Source organism: Cygnus olor, chromosome 8 (genome assembly GCF_009769625.2).
Source record: "Cygnus olor isolate bCygOlo1 chromosome 8, bCygOlo1.pri.v2, whole genome shotgun sequence".
Classification (NCBI taxonomy): domain Eukaryota; kingdom Metazoa; phylum Chordata; class Aves; order Anseriformes; family Anatidae; genus Cygnus; species Cygnus olor.
Genome location: NC_049176.1, coordinates 28,270,296 through 28,288,906, shown reverse-complemented (window position 1 = coordinate 28,288,906; position 18,611 = coordinate 28,270,296). Strand labels below are relative to the sequence as shown.

At 39.6% G+C, this 18,611-nt stretch overlaps 1 protein-coding gene across 18 annotated transcripts in view; it reads left to right on the top strand.

Annotated features, from left to right (window-relative positions):
* Window positions 1-18,611, top strand: part of DAB1 (DAB adaptor protein 1) — a 417,778-nt gene that overhangs the window by 356,281 nt on the left and 42,886 nt on the right. For all 18 annotated transcript variants that reach the window (XR_005821955.1, XR_005821956.1, XM_040565219.1 and 15 more), the window contains 2 exons: window positions 2,643-2,782; window positions 4,687-4,785. Coding sequence is in view for 16 of the 18 variants with exons in the window: in XM_040565219.1 (XP_040421153.1) it covers window positions 2,643-2,782; window positions 4,687-4,785 (239 nt within the window). In the remaining 2 variants the exon portion in view is untranslated. The remainder of the gene's footprint in view (window positions 1-2,642; window positions 2,783-4,686; window positions 4,786-18,611) is intronic.

Below are 18,611 nucleotides of genomic sequence, written 5' to 3'. Positions count from 1 at the left end.
ATACACTGAGGAACAGCAAGTGTTGCAGATGGCTGGCTCGTAATATAGGGCAGTGTGCATGTGCGTTGCTTTTTCATGGGACATAATGCTCTAGGGTTTTTATGGCTGAAATTGTAGTCTCCAGTAATTTGCAGTTTCCACCACAGTTTAAAATATTGACATCATTTTCAGGTTGATGATTTTTCCCAGTCATTTATCCCGAAAGCACTTTATCCTACTTAATCTGGGTCATAATTGACATGGGACTTATGCATAAGCAAACATAGCCATAAGTCGTATTTGAATGGGCTATTAATGTCATGGATTTACTTTCATTCTGAAAAATAGATCATAGGTTGGAATAAGTATAAATGTTCAAACAACTGGATGAATGCAAGCTGGTTACCGTGACTCAGACCCAGGAAGCACTCTTGAACACTTACGTGCTCTGAGTCACAGCGATATTAGTATTAGCTAACAGCTGCCTTCTGTTATAATGAAGATGTAAGGTTGAAAATTGTTGGCAAGAAAGCTGTTGGAATTGAATTTTATTTACTGCAAGTCAACAGGATATCTTTGCACGTATGGAAAACATACGGAAAAGTCCACTGTTATCCTTGTAGTTTGTCGTGTCTCCAGATGTTCTCCCTCCTGCCCGACACTGGGACTGAAAGTGGAAAAGGTTTTTTCATCGTTTTCAGCTGGCAGTGCCAACATCTGCCTCGGCATTTCCCTGAGGCATGCTGTCATTGTTACTTCAAGTTTTGGATTTATCATTTTTGTCTCATTTGTAGGTTTTTGTTTATGTTACTAATATTTTTTAATGAAATGCCATGTATGAAATTTCAACCTCTGTTTAATTCCTTTCGAGGGAGCAGGACTGGAAACAAATCAAGGGAAATGGCTGGGTGACTGCTGAACTATGTCAGCAACACTCATCAGCTGCCTTATTTTTAAGGAGCTCTAAATAAAGCATTAAGACATTGCTCTGAACTGATACTTGTCATTGAAAGAAATGGTGTTTGCATGCTCAACATACCCAAAGACCTCAATGTGCTTAAAATAGCTCTATTTTTTAACATACATTTAGTCCATCCCTAGTTCACGGCATGGGCTGTGCTGTCCTCTGGGTGAAGGAGAGCCAAAGGAGTTTCTTCATTTGGAAGAACTCTTTATTGCTCATACACACTCTCTAGTTTTTCCCATAATGATACTGTAGAAATTTCAGTCCCATAGTTTTGAGCCAAGTTTGTTTATCCACTTAGTGTGTGTGTAACACTAGCAAAGTTTTCCCAAGTGTTAGCAGCTGCCAAAGGTGCTTTTAATAGAAATGCAAGGCAAAATAGCTTTTTCCTCCAAACTTTCTTTCCTGCTTACCAAAAACTATTCACTTGAAATCAGATTTTATTAATTTTTTGTTGTTGTTCTTTTTAAAAGTATTTTTCTGTGCTTAAATATGACCTTCCAAGTAGGAGGAGGCTGAAAAAAATGTGGGTCAAAATTCTCAAATAGAGGTGTCTAAAACTAGATTTAAATTTGGTTCAGTTATGGGGCAAAATCTGTGACTAGAGCTCCAAGGTGTTACTAGTAGAAATTTCAGTAACTTTGGTCCATGGTTGGGCAAATATTTTGGTGGAATGTGTTGGAGCCCAGAAACTTGAAATTTTTTAGGATCTCACACTCGCTTGTTTGTGCCCTGGGCGTTGGTTTGGCTACTTGTTTGCTTGCAATTATTCACAGTTCATTCCTGGTGCTTTGAGATCCTAGCAAGAATATGTGTAATCAATTTTAGGAAGACTGATTACCTAACTAACATTTTTTCCAGCTAACACACAAAATGAACTCCTCTATAGATACTTGGGGGAAGGGTCAAAAACCCGAGAGGTGCTTATTTCTGTACAGTCTTCTTACAAAACTGTGGCTTTTATGGATTGCTGTGGTATTGTCGTTATGTGGTTCAGTTTAGTCTGGGCTGTGTAATATATGTACATTGACCCTAACAGTAATGTGCTAGCTTAACCTGTGATTGCTTTTTTATTAAGAAACATCTTGTGCTGTTATTCAGGTTCTCAGGACAAGCCTGTGAGAGCCAACACTGGTAGTGTTGTGGGTTCTGTATATCTCTGTGAACAGAAAGAATGCAACAAGGAGACAGTATTTATTGTGCAGGTTTTAGAGCAGCAATATTCTTCAAGCAAATAACATCATTTGTTTTTTCATTATTTAAATGGTAATAGTGGGAATATTGCTGATACGGTTAGATAAGTTGGTATACAAGGAAATAGCATCGTATTTCTGTTAGAGTTTTGTCTGCAAAATGAAGAATTCTCAAGTGTATGGGGATTAAAACAACCCGTACAGATCAGAAGTTTTCAGATCCATGAGGTCTGATTCAGGCTTATCTCGTATTTCTGTAAACCTCATTTGTGTGCAAATTTCGTGCAGGAGATTTTGTATGGCAACAATTCCACTGTGAATTCATTTGAGGTAGCAAGGTCAAAAGGTTTTATTGAACTTGTACATTTCTTCTAATTTTATTCAAATGTTTGCACGCTGAGGTGTTGAGCTAGGAGGATCTAATTTGCCACTTAATTGGGAGAATTTATTCATTTATTTGCCTTTGCACGCCTGCAAATTTCCCTGTTTCCCTTATGTCTTTTCAGGTCAGGATCGCAGCGAAGCCACTTTAATAAAGAGGTTTAAGGGTGACGGTGTCCGATACAAAGCAAAACTGATTGGGATCGATGAGGTTTCTGCTGCCCGAGGAGACAAGTTATGCCAAGACTCCATGATGAAGCTCAAGGTGCGGTGCCACTTTTAATCTTTAACATTACAGAGTCAAGGGGAGCAAATTTCAACCTGAACTTCTACTCATTCTCTTTTCCTGACACTGAATCACGCTCTGGTTAATTATGTATCGAAATCAGTCAATTTTACATGAACTTCTGGCTGGTATTGCTTATCCCAGTTTAATTTTAATAGGTTGTCTCAGAGTTCAGCAGTTGTTCGTGATTGACACCACTGCAATTTGTCCACAAATTATAAACAACACATCCACAAATTGAATAGTTTTAGTATGCAAAAGGGGAGGTAAACCACTATGAGCAAAAATAATACATCAGAACGCTTCTTATGACAGTGCTAATCAACTACAGCCTTACCTTGAGCTATCAGCTCCTGTGGAGACAGGCAGGAAGGGGTGAGCGTTGGTGTGGGATGTAGGAATTGGCGTCCTCAGTGAGAGGGGAATGTCTTGTACTCATAACAGCAGGACTGAGGGGTTACAAAATCAGGAGGTCATGCCCTGAGAGGACAGAGCAGGGGTTCCAGTCCTGGTGAGCAGGCGAGTGTAGGTTGCTTATTCATGAGCAAAAAGCAAAGAGTGACACACATGCCATGGTTCAGCAATCTAAAAGAAAGATCTGGTAGATAATTTATAAATCAGTTGCTAACATTTCATGACAGGCAAAAATTAATCTGTTCTAAAAGGTGTTCTACTGACTTACCACATCTGTCACAATATTTGTGTGTTTTGATTGCATGCAGGGTATTTCACATCCTTCCATAGTTCCTAGAAGCAATTTGGGGGACTTGTCACTGCTCTCGTGGGCAAGCCTTTTTGTTTCTTTCCTCCATGGATTACCATTTTCACACCTCCAAGATGTCAGATACCTGTTTGCTTACTGGCAAGATTGATCAGAACAGTACTGTGAGATGACTGAAACTATGAAGGGAAGGGAACATTAGAAATTCTTGTTTGTATGTAAGGCACTTTAGCACTAGAAAACTTAAGTGTCTACCAGCAGGAGTTTTAGGACCAGGAATAATGTTTTGGGGTAGCTTTTGACAAATCACTCCATTTTTCTCTTTAATTTTCATGTCTGTGTAATGGGAACAATGACCTCTGGAAGGTCTTAAAACATTTTGAAATTGCAGAGCATCAGATAAAGGCTAAACACTTTTATTTATTTGCTATTTGCTATTTAATTTGATTACATTTCATCTTAGTACAGTGTTATTGATCAAGGCAGCCAGGCTCCTGAGAAGGTGGAAATAGGAGATACTATTATAGCTATGCTGTTGAAGGATAATATATGAATTGTGTATCAGCAAGTTCACTTACAAAGTAAAAGCCTGAGATCATGAAAAAAAATACCTCTGTATGTCAGTGTTTTTTTACAGTAGAGGTGTAGTTTGATTTAGTAAAGAACGTTTTTCTTCTATAAAAAGTTCAGTTTGCTTATTCCAGGTAAGTGTGTATCCATGAAGTAAGCTAAAGGCATGGACATTTTTTTTCCTTCACTGCTTGTTCTCTGTTTTTTGTTGTTGCTGTTGTTTTCTTGTTGTTGTTTTTTGTTCTTTTAGTTTTTTAAGGGAAAACAGAACAGCTTACAGCCAGAAAAAAGTGCTCTAGAAATGACCTTCAGCTTCCATGAAAACAAATTTCACAGAGGATTAGCTAGTATAGGGATTGGAAGTGGGAGCACATTTGAAATGGTCTGTGGGTAGCATAAAAAGGATGTGCTACCTTGAAAAAAGGGAGAAAGCCAAAAGCAAGCAGTGTACTGTTCCTGAAAAGCCCTTAAGTATTCCCGGAGAGGCGATGAATCGTCCACAAGCAAATCTTTGTGCTTTGCTGTGGGCACCTATCAGAACACAAAACTAGGGGAATAATGAAACCAGCCAACCTGTTCTTTGTTTCTATAGGGAATTGTTGCTGCAGCTCGTTCAAAAGGAGAGCATAAACAGAAAATCTTCTTAACAGTCTCCTTTGGAGGAATCAAAATCTTTGACGAAAAGACAGGGGTAAGTAAAATGATCGTACAATGGAACAAAATTGAATGTTTTCATGGTTGTTCCTTTAAAAGTATTTCCTAGCTGGGCAGTAATATCTCACCAGCGTAGGCACACACAAAGCATCTGACAAGCTTGATAAAGGGTTATCATATATCAGAGCAAGCCGTTAGATGACTGAGGTGTAAAGTGTAGCATGGGGATGTGGTTTATTGTAAAGCCTTGTCCTGGCTACTTCTGCAGAAAAAATTACTTGAGTACACAAATGCTCCTTAGGTGCATAAATAAACATTTGCAGTTCTGGGTCCAGAAAGAGGCAGGAGAGGATCTGTCTTCCTTCTGCCAGATCACAAAATTGCTCCTTGGAGACATCATCTCCCTGTTTGGAAAAGACTTCAGCAGTTCCAGTTACAGACTGGTATCTGTGCCCATATAGGTTTTCTTGTCCAGCCTTGGCCACTCTTCTGGATGCTGCTCTAAACTCCTCGGCAGTACAGGGCAAATGACTTTTGAGAGTCTATTGACAAGGGATTAGGATTGGGACTGGCTTGGATTGAGGCCTTTGTGCCATGGACTGGGACAGGGAGCTGTGGGCAAGCCCAGGAGAGTGAAGCTTGTTTTCCCCACTGATGCTAGAGAAAGAAGGGCACCAGGAGTTGCACACTCATAGCTGGGATTGCCCCTGAGGTGTCCCAGAGGAATCACGAGAATTTCTCTCAGATCTGTAATTCCGGATCAGTGTGGTCATCGTCACCACAATGCACTATACTCCTGTTAGCAGCAATGACAGTCTTTTGTCAGATATGCAGCAAACGTGAGAATTGACACCTTTTTATCATCACTGGTAGAAAATCCCATACAATATATTGTATGGGATCGGAGGTACAAGGTCTCTGAAAATTTGAGGTTGCTGTTTGAGGCTGCCAAGTAACGACTTGCCCAGGTCAAGGAAGTTGCAGACAACTATGTCACATGCATTTTTTATATTTTTTTTGGCACAGAATTAACATGTCTGATTTTTTTTAAACTGCTTTGAAAGAAGAAACCTAAGCAAAACATTATACTACTTAGATATAAAGACACAACACACAAACTGTTTTAATCCTAATTAGGAAGATTTTTACAGCAGTTTAAGATCTGCCTTGAATTTTAAAAGGCTCTTGATTTAATCTTTTGAAAGATTAACTATTTAACATGATGCCAGAAATAAAACCCTACTGATGATAGATGAAATTATCTTTGCCAGTTAATTTATATTATTAGAAAATCAATGTCATTGAGCTCACTGATACATAATACAAGCAGTTAGTGATGAAAAGCTCATTTGGAAAGTGTTGTGTACAGCATGTGCAAAGTATGCATACAAAAGCAGTGTTTAAGAGAACATTGCTGAGGTTACAGCCTGTGCTCAGAAGATAGGAAATGTCAGGATTAGGATGCCAGTGCAGTCGTGGCTGGGTCCTCTAATACGCAGGCATTACAAGTTTTTAATTATGTGATGACATAACTTCCTTTTTTTGTGTGTGTTTTGTTAGAGACTATCAGTTTCACTCAGTGCACGCAACAGTGTTCACGTTCACTCCATGAACAGTATATTCATATTTTGTTTTCTATTTCTTCCATGTGCAGCCTGCTGCTTTACTGCACTCTATGAAAAGGGCAAAAAGGCAAAAGTTACTTTCTTTTTAGTCTTTTCTTGAGGAAATAAAAAAGAAGAAAGAGAGAGACTCATCCTGCGGCACTGAGCTCTGAGTGTTTCACAAACATTCAGTTTATTTTCATAAGATGGCACTGGGAAAAGGCGATGCGTTTAGAAATAAAGGTATATAGTTCATCCAAATTGCCTTTCCTGCAGTGTCCCACACACTCTCCTATCTGCAGCTAGTGAGGTAGGGACATGACAAGTCTCCTTCGAAGATTTCATAACTTTGACACCCTGTACTCTAAATCTGACATAACTATATCATCCTTATAGCAACCCTGTCATTCACTCACTGAGGCATAGGCTGAAAGCTTTAAATCCACCTTCCAGATGTCTGCCCCTGAGCTGCTGGAGTGATGTACAGGACTATTGGCTTGTCATTCTTGAAACAGGACCGTGACAAAGGGATGTGGGGTGCTTTCACCATCAGGTTTATGTGGCTTTTTGAAAGCAGGAGAGTCGTGATTTCTGTTCCAAGCGTTTGAAGCCGGCATGCATGGACATCTCTGCCAGTCCCTCACAGTCACTATCCCTTCAGCTATATCCCCACTTTGGGTTTCTCCGTGTCCAAAACCCAGTTTCATGTTCCTGACCCACTCTGCCCATCCAGCCTGCAGTTGCCATCCCGTTCTTGTTCCTGCTGGTAGCCACGTGCAGCTCCAGCATCTCAGACACGTTGGCAGCATCAGCAAGAGGCTGTGCTGAACACCGGCAGGTCTCTGCTCTCTGAGCTGCTGGAGCACTCGGGATGCAAGGTGCTTGCTACAGCATGAGGCACATATTTAGGGGTGATGAGTAGTGTCTCGCTCATTTGGCTTTGGTTTGTTGTGGTGTAATGCTAAGAGATGCGAGCTGTTGTAGCAATAAATAAGACCATCTATGTAGGCTAACTTTGATATTTGGATGCTAACTACACCCCCAAAGAAAGCTGCATTATTGCTATAATGTAGGGCTTCCTATGAGGAAAAAAATAAGGACAATGCAATTGGGCAGCGCAGGGCACTGATAATCCCATTCTCGACTTAGAAGTGATAGGGAAGCTCTCAGTCTGGTGAAACTGGGAACGGATGACTGCTCAGCCTGACTCTTGGTGGGAAGGAAGGGAAAGAGATTGCAAAAAAAAGTTGTGTTATGCTCTCATAGATTTTCTTATATCCGTGTAAACTTGATAGTTTATAAAGTTGGGAGACTGATGTTGAGATTTGTACAGCATAGAGAAAAATACACCCTTTCTAGGCAATCATCCTGGGCAATCTTATATGTGCTTTCTCCTCCTTTAACTGCCCTCCAGCCCTCTGCCAAGGCTTCCTCCCTTAGTTGTGTTTCTGTAATTTTGGGATTCCCAGAAGAATGTTTTGGGTCACAGTGCTCATTTGTTGTTTGTTTAGAAGGGCTACTTACCTCTCTAGAATGCCGTTTCTTAGTTTTTATCATTTTCTATTGCTATCATGTCTGCCACAGTGGCAGTCTGATGTGACATAAAAGAGAAAAAAATATTCTGAAAAAATGTAGGCTTCTGTATGTTAGTATCTCGTAGGCTACTATTGGATTTTAATTTATCACAATAAAAAATCAATTTGTAGCTCAAAACTAGCAAATTTTTTAAAATTGGCAATGTCATAGCTGACTTCATACAAATGATTTAGGAGAATTGCTTCATAATTCATTACAGATGAAGGTCTGTACTTGGGTTACTACTGAAAATCATAAGCATGGTTTTTCCCCCCTGTACGTTACAGCTCTGATAGGTTGCAGTCCTAATATTCATCAAATAATATTGATTTTAATAATGCCATTATTCCAGCTATCAGGAATTCTGCCCTTTGAGTAAATTTATCCATGAAGGAAGGTTAGGCTGAAAATGGAATAACATTTGGGAAGAATTTATCTCACCAAGAAAACCACAAGAAGGATTTGCTATGAGTTTGCACTGCAGACACAAGGCAACTTAGTGCATCTATAGCACTGCAAAAGGAATTCCCTAAATAATATTAATAACACTCAGCTCATATACTCCTTGATTCTGTTCCACGGATTAATCTAAACAAGCCCCTTCATACACTTTTCAGATACTAGTCAAGGTATTTAGAAAGTGATAGGCAAGGCTCTGCTCAGCAAAGCTCACCCTGTAGGTCTGCAATTTGTGCACCCCATATGTAGACTAACTCAGCTCCTGCAGCAGCCTGCTCAGAGTCAGATGCAAAAATAAAAAAAGTGTTTTGGAACGTGTTCCATGTTCTTCTGTTTAAAAAAAAAAAAAAAAAAAAAAAAAAGTCCTTCAAAAAATGATGATCTTATAGGAAAAAATCAGTGAAATTGAGCATTAGCAATAGATCTGGTCTGGCTTTTAATCTTATGACAAGGAGTGAGGAAACAAAAGGATGACCATCCTCCTGCACTATTGTTCTGCTGTTAAATTTCCAAAATTAGCTGTGTAATCCAAAGTTGTATTTAGTTTGACTGACAGGATGTTCTCCTGCTGCGTGCTAAAAATAGTCCTTACACATGGGCTTTGACCGTTTTTTTCTTTTTTCTAATAAATGTACCCTTTTTCCTTCTATTGCTTGTTGGCCATCCATGCCATTTCACTTCTCCAGAATCCGTTTCCCAAATATGCACATAATTTTAAGGGAAGATATGATCTTATTTAAAATTTAAAAATCCACCACACTTATTACTAAATCCAAACTTTTTCTACCCAGTGCTACTTTGGGGATTTCACGACTGCAAGTTGTATGAAAATAATTTTTGCCCATTTGTTCTGCTATATTCCCCCTACACCCTGGTGCGATCTCAAGATGTCATCTTTCAACCACAGTACCACACAAGCTGAAATGTATGCTGCGCTCGTTGGCTTTCATAGGAGTGCTTTTATATTTTCAAAAGGATGCTCTGCAGAAGGCAAAAATGCAAATAGTTGCATTATGCTATTTAATATGCTCCTTTTCAGGGTGGAGCCTGGCGGTTAATGTGCTTCTTAGAAAGCAACAAACCCCATAACTCTCCATATAGCAGGATATGCACAATTTTTAAAGGACCATCATTGTTCATTAGCTATTTATGAGTATTATTTTGTTAATCACACACATCAGGCTATCTCCCTGTGATAGCTTAGTAATGCTTCATTAGACGTGCATGACTAATATGGTCTCTGTAAAGAGGCTGTAATTGTCTCATTGTTTATTAATGTAACAATAAATCTTTGTTTACTGTAGGTTACTTTACAAAAATGTATTTAAGAACAAGAATTTAATTCTATAAAATACTAGGGAAACCATTTTCTTCTACATTCATGTAATGAGCTATGCTTTTAAATTCATGCTCTAATTGCAAAACTCCTTTGACTTTGATGGAAAACCCAGACACTGTAAAAGAGAAATATGTCAAAAGGAAAAATTTACAAATTGGCTTTAAGAATTATTTCTGTTGAAATAAAATTGTCAGTTTAGGGGTATGCAAATTACCCAAATATACTGCAGTATATGTCTCTATATAAGCTACTGTTACAGATGAAATATCTAGATGCTACAGTCATCCAGTCATCCTATGTCAGTACCGCTTTTGTTTGTGAGAAATACTGTAAATATATGGATTGTAATCCAGTCTATGATGACGCCAGTCACTTCACCAGTTTTTCTTATTTTCTCATACGCAGCACCCCAAGAGTGAGTTTTATTTTCATTCTCTGTTGTACACTTGGGAGTGTCAGTTGTTCAGAGATGCTGACCCATACCTTTATGAAAACACAGTGCTTGTGGGTTTGTATCATATCTGGGAAAACTGTAGATGTCTGATTGGGTTACAATTTTGCAGAAAAGTGTTGCAGTGTGTTACTCATGTTTTATGAATTTAATCTGTAGCCATTTTCTGCCAGTATGAAGTTCAGGAAGGAAAGCTGTGTACATATATATTTATATATATTTATCATTTCTCATTCGTCTTACCCAACCTTTATTCCAACGTATCATCTTTTAAGACAATTATGTGAATCTCATACAGGGCAGGGTTTACCTGCCTAAGTGTTACTCTATGAATAATACCTCCCTGTTTGTGCTAGGGGACCAGACCTTGTCTGTAGCATTTTGTACAAAAGCAATGAATTTGCCTTTTCTTGCTGGCTGCAGAACTAGCGACTGTGCTGAAATGCTAAACAAGGAGGGGTGCTTCTGCTTTGAATCTTCGCTACATCCAAATAAATGCACCTGTAATGGGTGATTATAATCCTCCTGGCCTCAGGTTGTTATCTTATGCTGAGTTTTTGTTCGGGCTGGGATATGACCCAGTAACTATTCAGGTTTCTAGATCTTGCCCACCTTCCTGACCTCATAGGCTCTCTCGACCTTATACTACACAGATTTTTTAAAGTTGTTTCTGAGGCTCCTATAAAGCCTTTTCCAGGTTCATCAGAGACGATGGCAGTTTTGTGCTGATAACCCCAGTATTTGGTGCTCTCCTCCATTTGATGAGAATAGTGTTAATTATGCTGATAGATTGCTAACAGGACAGCTAAAGTTGGCTGAAAGAAAAATTTAGCAAGATTAAAATTCTTGCTGTTGGCAGAAGATCCCTCATTTAAAATGTACCAAAGGTACTTCTTGACTTTACTGGAAATCTGTTGGTTCTGGCATCTTTGACCAGAAATTGAGGTACGATTATGGCTCTGTAATTATTCCTTGAAGCACATGTGCTGGAGCAGATGAAATGTCAAACTGTCAAGTTTCTATCACTGAACGTCTCCAAATATTTAAAAATAGAAATAAAAGAAGGAACTTGTTTTATCTGCTTTGTACTTGCTCTGCAGTGAGCAGGAGAGAGGGTATGATTAGTTCATTGAATTTTTGTGTTTGCCAGGGCATGGTATGTTGCAGAAAATTGTGAGTGTCCCTGCCTGGAGCTCTTTCCAGGTCTAGACCAGAACCTTGTGGAGGTGAATTTCATCCTCTTCAATTCCTTAAAATCGGTCTTCTCCAGGTTCCTGCTGGCCTCTTTGTGATCGGCCTCAGCTGCAGCACTGCATTAGCATCATTAACTTATCAATACAATTTTGAATAAAGTCCTTCCTCCTGGCCTCCATATCTCTTATCTCTGGGTATTACTCCTGTGTTTCAAATTTTACTTTCTCTGTCCTGCAGTTTTCATGTGGGATTTCCTGGGCTCTGTCCTTGATCTCTTTTTCTTCTGCTGCTGTGCTTTTTATCAATATTTACTTGATTTGCAAATACAAATTCAGTTATTGTGTCAAACCAAATGATGCCAGCCCCATGTCCTTCTGTTCAAATGTTGACCTGTCCTTCCAGCCCTCTCCCTGCATGTTTAGCCATCAGATCAAGCTTAACATGGCTAAAACAGGCCTTTTAATCCTGACTCCCAAAGGTCTCTCTCTGACCTTCTTTTCTGAGTGCGGAGGAAAATATCAGCATCATCTATTATTTAGCCCTGTAAACTCAGCAGCCTTCTTGACTCAACCTTGTTTTCGATTGCCACATCTAGGGCAACTCCAGATCTTACAGATTCCCGGTAACTACTCTGAAATACAGTGCTCATTGCCATGCTTACAAAATGCTTAAAATACAGTTCTGCCTCTCTCCATCTCATGTCTCAATTGTTATCCTTTTCTCTGTCCTTGACAAATGTGACTTTTATTTTGGAAATCTGTTGTGACTGCCAAGATTGCTGTCTCAGCTTATTCTTTTGATCATGTCATGCTTCTCTTTGTATTTCTATGCTGGATCTGCCTTGTCTGTTTTATCAACCCATAGCCTGTCTGTTTTCGTTTCCAGGCTCTTCATGGCTCCCTTTACTCTTCATCCTCATCCAAGGAGCCATTCCACAGTGCCAGCTTTCATCATCCATTTATTCAGTTCTCAAATAAACAACTCTGAGCCTCTACCCATCCTGTCCATCAGACTTCGGGGAAATTCTTTGCAAATCTTCATCTGGTACTTCTGTATTCTTCACATTTCTCCTTAAAGCACTCCTGTGCTGGAAACTCGTTAAAATCTATGTCTCAGAGGTGCATCAGGCACTGCACTGCCAGCCGGCCAAGGGAAGGGGTTGTCCTGCTCTGCTCTCTGCTGGTGTGGCCTCACTTTGAGTACTCTGCAGTTTTGGGTGCCACAATATAAGAAATACATAAATTTATTAGAAGGTGTCCAAGGCAGGGCTACAAAGATGGGGAAGGGTCTGGAGGGCCAGATGCATGAGGAGCGGCTGAGGCCCCTTGCTTTGTTCAGCCCAGAGCAGAGGAGGCTGAGGGGAGGCCTCAAGTGCCTGGCACTTCCCCGTCTATGTGTAAACGTGAGTACTAAGACATAGCATTTACTGTTTTACATGTAGTAAATAAATCTAATTAGGATACAGCCCAGTAGGTAGCTTAAAAACCCTGCATATTACTCTGACAAGGTATTTACAGTCTCATGATATTTTAAAATGGAAACAATAATACATTTAATAAATAACATCTGACAGTTAGCAAAATGTAAATGTCAGAAGAACCTACTTCTATAATTACATCCCTTATTGACTATTGTAATTCATTTCTTATCGGCCTTCCCAACAGTGCCCTAGACAGTTTAGGTAGTTCAGAGTGCTCCACAGGGATTTTTAATAGCCACAAGCTTGTAGAGATACATTGCATACATGCTCAGTTTGCTGTATGAAGACTATAAAAGCCTTATATATTATGACAGCTTTGTCACTGTGGAAAAAAAAAAGAACCCAAAAGGTAAAACTCAGGTGTGATTTTGCACATTATGAAGTCTGGGTGTTTTTGGATCTGGTGCTTTGGTTTGAATATTGTCTTTCCTACTAACATAAAGAGTAAGGCTGAAATTTTTGTCCCTTCCCTCATTTGGAAATGCTCTGATCTTCAGCTAAGCTCTGCCTTCTTGTAGTGAGTTACCCACAGGAACTGCCTTCACATTTTTGACACCATCTGGCATGCAGATAAAATAAAGCTATTCAAGTCATTTTATCTAAACTGAAATAATTTGTGGGAATTTATTGTAATTTTATTTTTCAGTGTGGAAAGGATAAAAATTTGATTGCTTTCAGAAAGGCAGAAAATCAGATTTTTATGACTTATTGGTGGTCTCATTTGGCAGTATAAGTCCTCCTGTTGTTTAAGCCAAACACGCAGCAGTAGACTTAAAATCATCTGGTTTTAACGTTTGGTATGCTAAAACAGAATTTGGGGGGAGTTTTACTGAAAACTGTAAAGTCAGCATAAAAATGTTTGTTCTTATGGATCCTATTATGTAGTGGAGCTTCATTGCATCCTTCCAGTGAGGATGCATAGCAAAACGCTCGAAGTCCCATAGCAAAAAACTCAAAGTATAGAGTTATGTTTTGTTTTTTTTTCGTCTGTAATCTGTAGCCTTCCTTAAATCAGATAAATTAAGATATGAAAGTCACATAGTAGTCTCATGGACTCCAACAAATCTGTATTCCTTTTCTCCAGCTGCAATTTGTCATGTAGAAGAGCACCCAAAATGCCATTGCTTGTGGGGGGATACTTGCAGGTACTGGTATTTCAAAGCCAGGTTAATGCATTACACGCTAGAAAAAAAATTGCAGTCCCATTTTCAGCACACGCAGAATTATAATGGCTGAATTTCAAACTGCTCAGAAAAGGATTTAGCGAGAGAAATGCTGACATAATAATAGAGCAGGCCGCCGAGATGCACTAAAACTGCCCCGGAGAGCGGTGGGGGACCTTCAGCGGGTGCCGTAACAGAAAGTTACGTCCCCCTTTGAAATCCTCAGTGCCTTCCTCTTTGAGATGTCTGTGAAGCATTACACCCCGGGTGTGCCAGTGATTTTCCTTTCTATTCAGTGCATTTTAGCCGGTGGGCTGCTCTGCAATTTTCTGGTTTGTCCTGGTAATAGCAGTACTGCGGGCGGTGCGTCTGAATTTCTGTGCGGACTTGTAGGCTGTTTAACCTCTCCTGTTGCTGGTGTCAAACGCCCGGGAAACAGATGACCTTAGCTGTCAGCGTAATGGGATAGGAAGCTACAGGAAGGTTTACTTTTAAAGTTACCTGGAGTTTGCGGGATGATAGTAATAGAGCTCTATTGGCAATAAAATCGCTGGATGATGTTCTGCCCTCGGGATCACATCTGTGTTTACAGGGAAGTCAGCAAGAGCTTTGTTCAGCGTGATAGTCCAGGGGGACAAGTAAATGCCTTTTCTTCCGCCTAGTTTATGTAGTAAGTGTCCCTGTGGAAGGAGAACAGAAGAAGGGATGCTGGCAGCCACTGGATGCTGATAGTTGTTGACAGTTACCCAACACAAATACTTTGGTTGTTCCTGTCCCTCAGTTATGTAAGTAATACCTTTCAGATACCAATAGATCTTTGATTAATATATAAATAACTGTTCATAAATAACTTCCTAAGTGAGATAATTATCCTCACAACTTTCCATCTGTTTTATCCGCTGTATCCTCAGCATGCATGCAAACACACAGTGCAGAGCCTGAGGGCTGGAGCTACGTCTCCCAGTGTGCTACCCAGTACCTGGTGGCAGTGTGGGATTACACATCCCGGCATTGCAGCACTCTTCTGGAACAAGCAGCATTTAGTGGGCTGTCTCTGCTATTAATACTTTTTATCCTTTGTGGTTCCCGTCCTAACTCAGCATCACTGTACTCCCAGCAAAGCAAGCAGCAGTGTTGTGCAGACTTGAAAGGGAGTGTTGTGAAACAGGTGAGGCAGAGCACTCATTCATCTGAGTGCCTGGAAATTTAAAGAAAATGAGAACTCTGTGTGTCTGAAAATTGCGTGTAGCTCTTAGCCTCTGATCCATAGCTCAGAACATATTCTTGTTTTTTGGATCTGAATCAGATTTTTTTAATCGTGTCCTAGCTTTTAAAACGGTTGAGGGGTTTAGTAGAAGGTGTTATAACCTTCTTGGATCTTTAGTTGGACAAGTGCCCTCCAGTGAATGCTACAAGAGTTTGGAAGTATTTTGAAGTGTTTAGCATGTGAGAATGTAACTGTACATGCATAAGGTTTAGCGTTGGGCAGTGCTGAGACTGAAGTCATGAGGAAGTTTAGCTTTGATTAGGAGAAGGGAAGCAGAGTTTGTACTGTACACAGGAGTTGTAAAGGATGGGGAGAAGTAAAGGACAGGAAAGAGAACAGCCCATGTAGCTGAGCTGTGCTCCTCTCTGGGCCAAGGCTATGTGTGGACTGATAAATCTGAGTTTGCTTTTGGAGATTTCAGTTAGGAGAAGACTAAACCTAAACATTCAGCCTTCTTTACAGGAAAACAAGCAGGGGAGAAACAATTCTGGGCATGAAAATGTGCGAATGGGAGCTTTGGGACTCTTTTGGATGGTGCCAGGGAAGAACTTGTAAAATGCTTCACTGCTTGAATTGAAATGTAGAACTGCTGTAACACAACGGGACCTACCGAGCACGACTCCAGAAATTCCTGCCTCTGGATAATGCAGGAAAAAACCACCCCAAATCAAACTTAAAATTACACAAAAGGTCTTTGTTCTTTTTAAAGTCTCTTTGAGGTTTGCCATTTAGATTTTATTTCATTCTTGCCTTCAGAGCTCCAGTACTACATGCATTCACGTTGAGTTACTCTGGACGTTTTATATCCTCAGTTAAGTGTCTGTTGTGGGACCTGAGCAAAAGGAAGGAGCAGCTTGTTTATGAGATTATCTGGAGTTGGTTTATACATGCAGTTGTAACTCACAGAAAAAGGTATCCTCTCTTTCTTTGTAGGAAGACTGAGTATAAAATGTCATGAAATGCTGGCGTGGTGTTTATGACTGGGGTAGGTAGTTAGTGATACTGTTTCTGAAGTCTAAAGATTTTGCTCCAGTCACTTGTACTGCACGGATACGTCTTTCTTAGAAGTTACTATCACTGTTTGCTAACCTGCAGGTACACTGAGTTCACTTTAACCACGGCCATCATCATAATACTTTGTGATGGTGCATCTTCAATTATGGAATAATCTGAGATCTTACAATATTGATAGAGGTTGCTTGTTAGCCTTTTCAAGGATGCTGCCACAGTGTTGCAGGCCAGTTCTGCATTGGGAGGAATATTCAGCAGCTGAGACACCTGTGCTGGGAACCAGCAGGATCTCTCACGATAATGAATTTTGTCAAAAATAGTATAGAGAAGGGTGACCCCAGGAGCGAAAGCTTAACTTTTTGGAGTACAGAAAAAAAGAAACTCAGATATTTCTCACATGCAAGCCTGTATCTGTGTTAGGGAACATTTTAGTCCTTTAGCTGGTACTGTGTAGTTATATGCTGGCTGCTAGAAACTTAAGCCATGAGTGATGAAGAGTTGAGCTGAGTGGGTTTTGCCCAGTCCTACACGGTGCCATTTGAAACCAGTCTGTCAGTGCTGAATACAGGTAGGATTTCTTGCTAGTATGCTTTGGTTTATTTCTAGTTATGAAATTACTTTTGTGTTTGAAAGATATAAAACATTGCATGTTATAAACTACTCAACTTTTCTTGTTTTCATTTTTGGTTGGTTCAGGGACATGACGTATTGGTTATATGCAGTTCATGAGTTCATAGGGTCCTTTCCTATTCTTATTTTGTGTACATGTGCTTTCCCTCAGCCCTATTTAAAGTCTTATTATATTGGTAAAAGTATTTGGCATATGGACAGATAAATATAAAATAAATTCCTCTTGTCTTTTTCTCCTATTCCAGAGGATTTAATGATGTTATGGAATTAGATTTATGGTTAAAGAAAGTTTCTGTTTGATGACTATCCATTGCAACCTGAATTTTAGTATTGCCAATATGAGTGGGATTTTTGTGATCTTTGTAAGCTTTGCTTCATAGAGTTTGTGTGACAAATCAAGAGCATCCAAGGCTGGTTTTCAGCAACGAGCTTTTCAAATCACAGTCTACAAGAAGAGAGTGGCTCATAACACTTACTAAATCTGAAGCACTTAGGACTTGAGGCAGTTAAAGTCAAAAAATACTTGCAAAGCTACTAGGAGTTGTATGAAGAAACGTCTTGAGCTGTTCATATAAATCAAAAGCATTTCAGGAGGTGAAAGATGTTGGTGTAAAGGAACAAAAGAACTTTGTAAAAGCAGAGGTTTCTCTGAAGGAATTCACAGGCTGTAAAGATGAATGCAATAAAAATACTGAGATGTTCAGTGACACTGTAACAAACTGTCTATTATTGAGTATTGTGCTCCCTCAAATTCCAGATTTCATCAATAACAGTCTTACAAACTTCAGAGCATATCAGGAAAACACAAGTTATGGTAAGAAGTGCTACGCTTAGGCTGTGTGCGAGCTTTGGCTTGAGAGTAGAGAGACAGTGCTGGGATATTTATGGCTTTATCGATCTAGTGACTGTTTTTCACAAGGTGATGAGGTGGGTGCTAACAGGGAGTACAGTCAAACAGATGCGTTACAGCCTTGGAAACACAGCAGTGGCCACTGGGCCAGCTGCCATCCCAAGGAATAAAATAATATCCTAATAAGCAAGTATTGCGACTTGTACACTACATTGAAATAGTGAAATGGCAAGGTAAGGCAGCATATTATAGTCTGTAGATGGTCTCAAACAGATGAGGTGCTTATAGAACCTAAGGGATGTATACAACCTAAAGGGGTATTGAGGATCACATCTCTTGCTTCTCAATATCCCTGTGCAAATCCTCCATTGTTTTAACCATCCTGGTAAAACAAAGACCATGTCTGACACAAAAACAATAAGAAAATAGTGTAAGACTCATGGGATGTCCAGCAGCACAGCTTTAGTGTAGCACATTTGTAGTTCAAAAGCTCTGTAGAAATGTTTCCTTGTCCTTTAGGATTTTATTTGTCCTGGAATGATGTTTGCAAGTGCATATTTTAAGTATAACCCGGGATTAATGGTAATTGGACAAGGGCTTTATATTTAGCTAGCTAGTTTCACTCCTGGTACAATAAGAAATTGAAAAGCTGTTGAAGTGAAGATAGGAAATTGGCCATGTGTGCATTCCAGTTTTGTTTTGTTCCTTTCAGAAGTTCATATATCTAATAAATGGATCTTCTGCATGAGCAACTTAGCATTTGCTTTTGAAGACAATGAACAATAACTAAATTCATATCTGGTCTTTGTCAGACATTATTACAAATTATGAGAGCCAGAC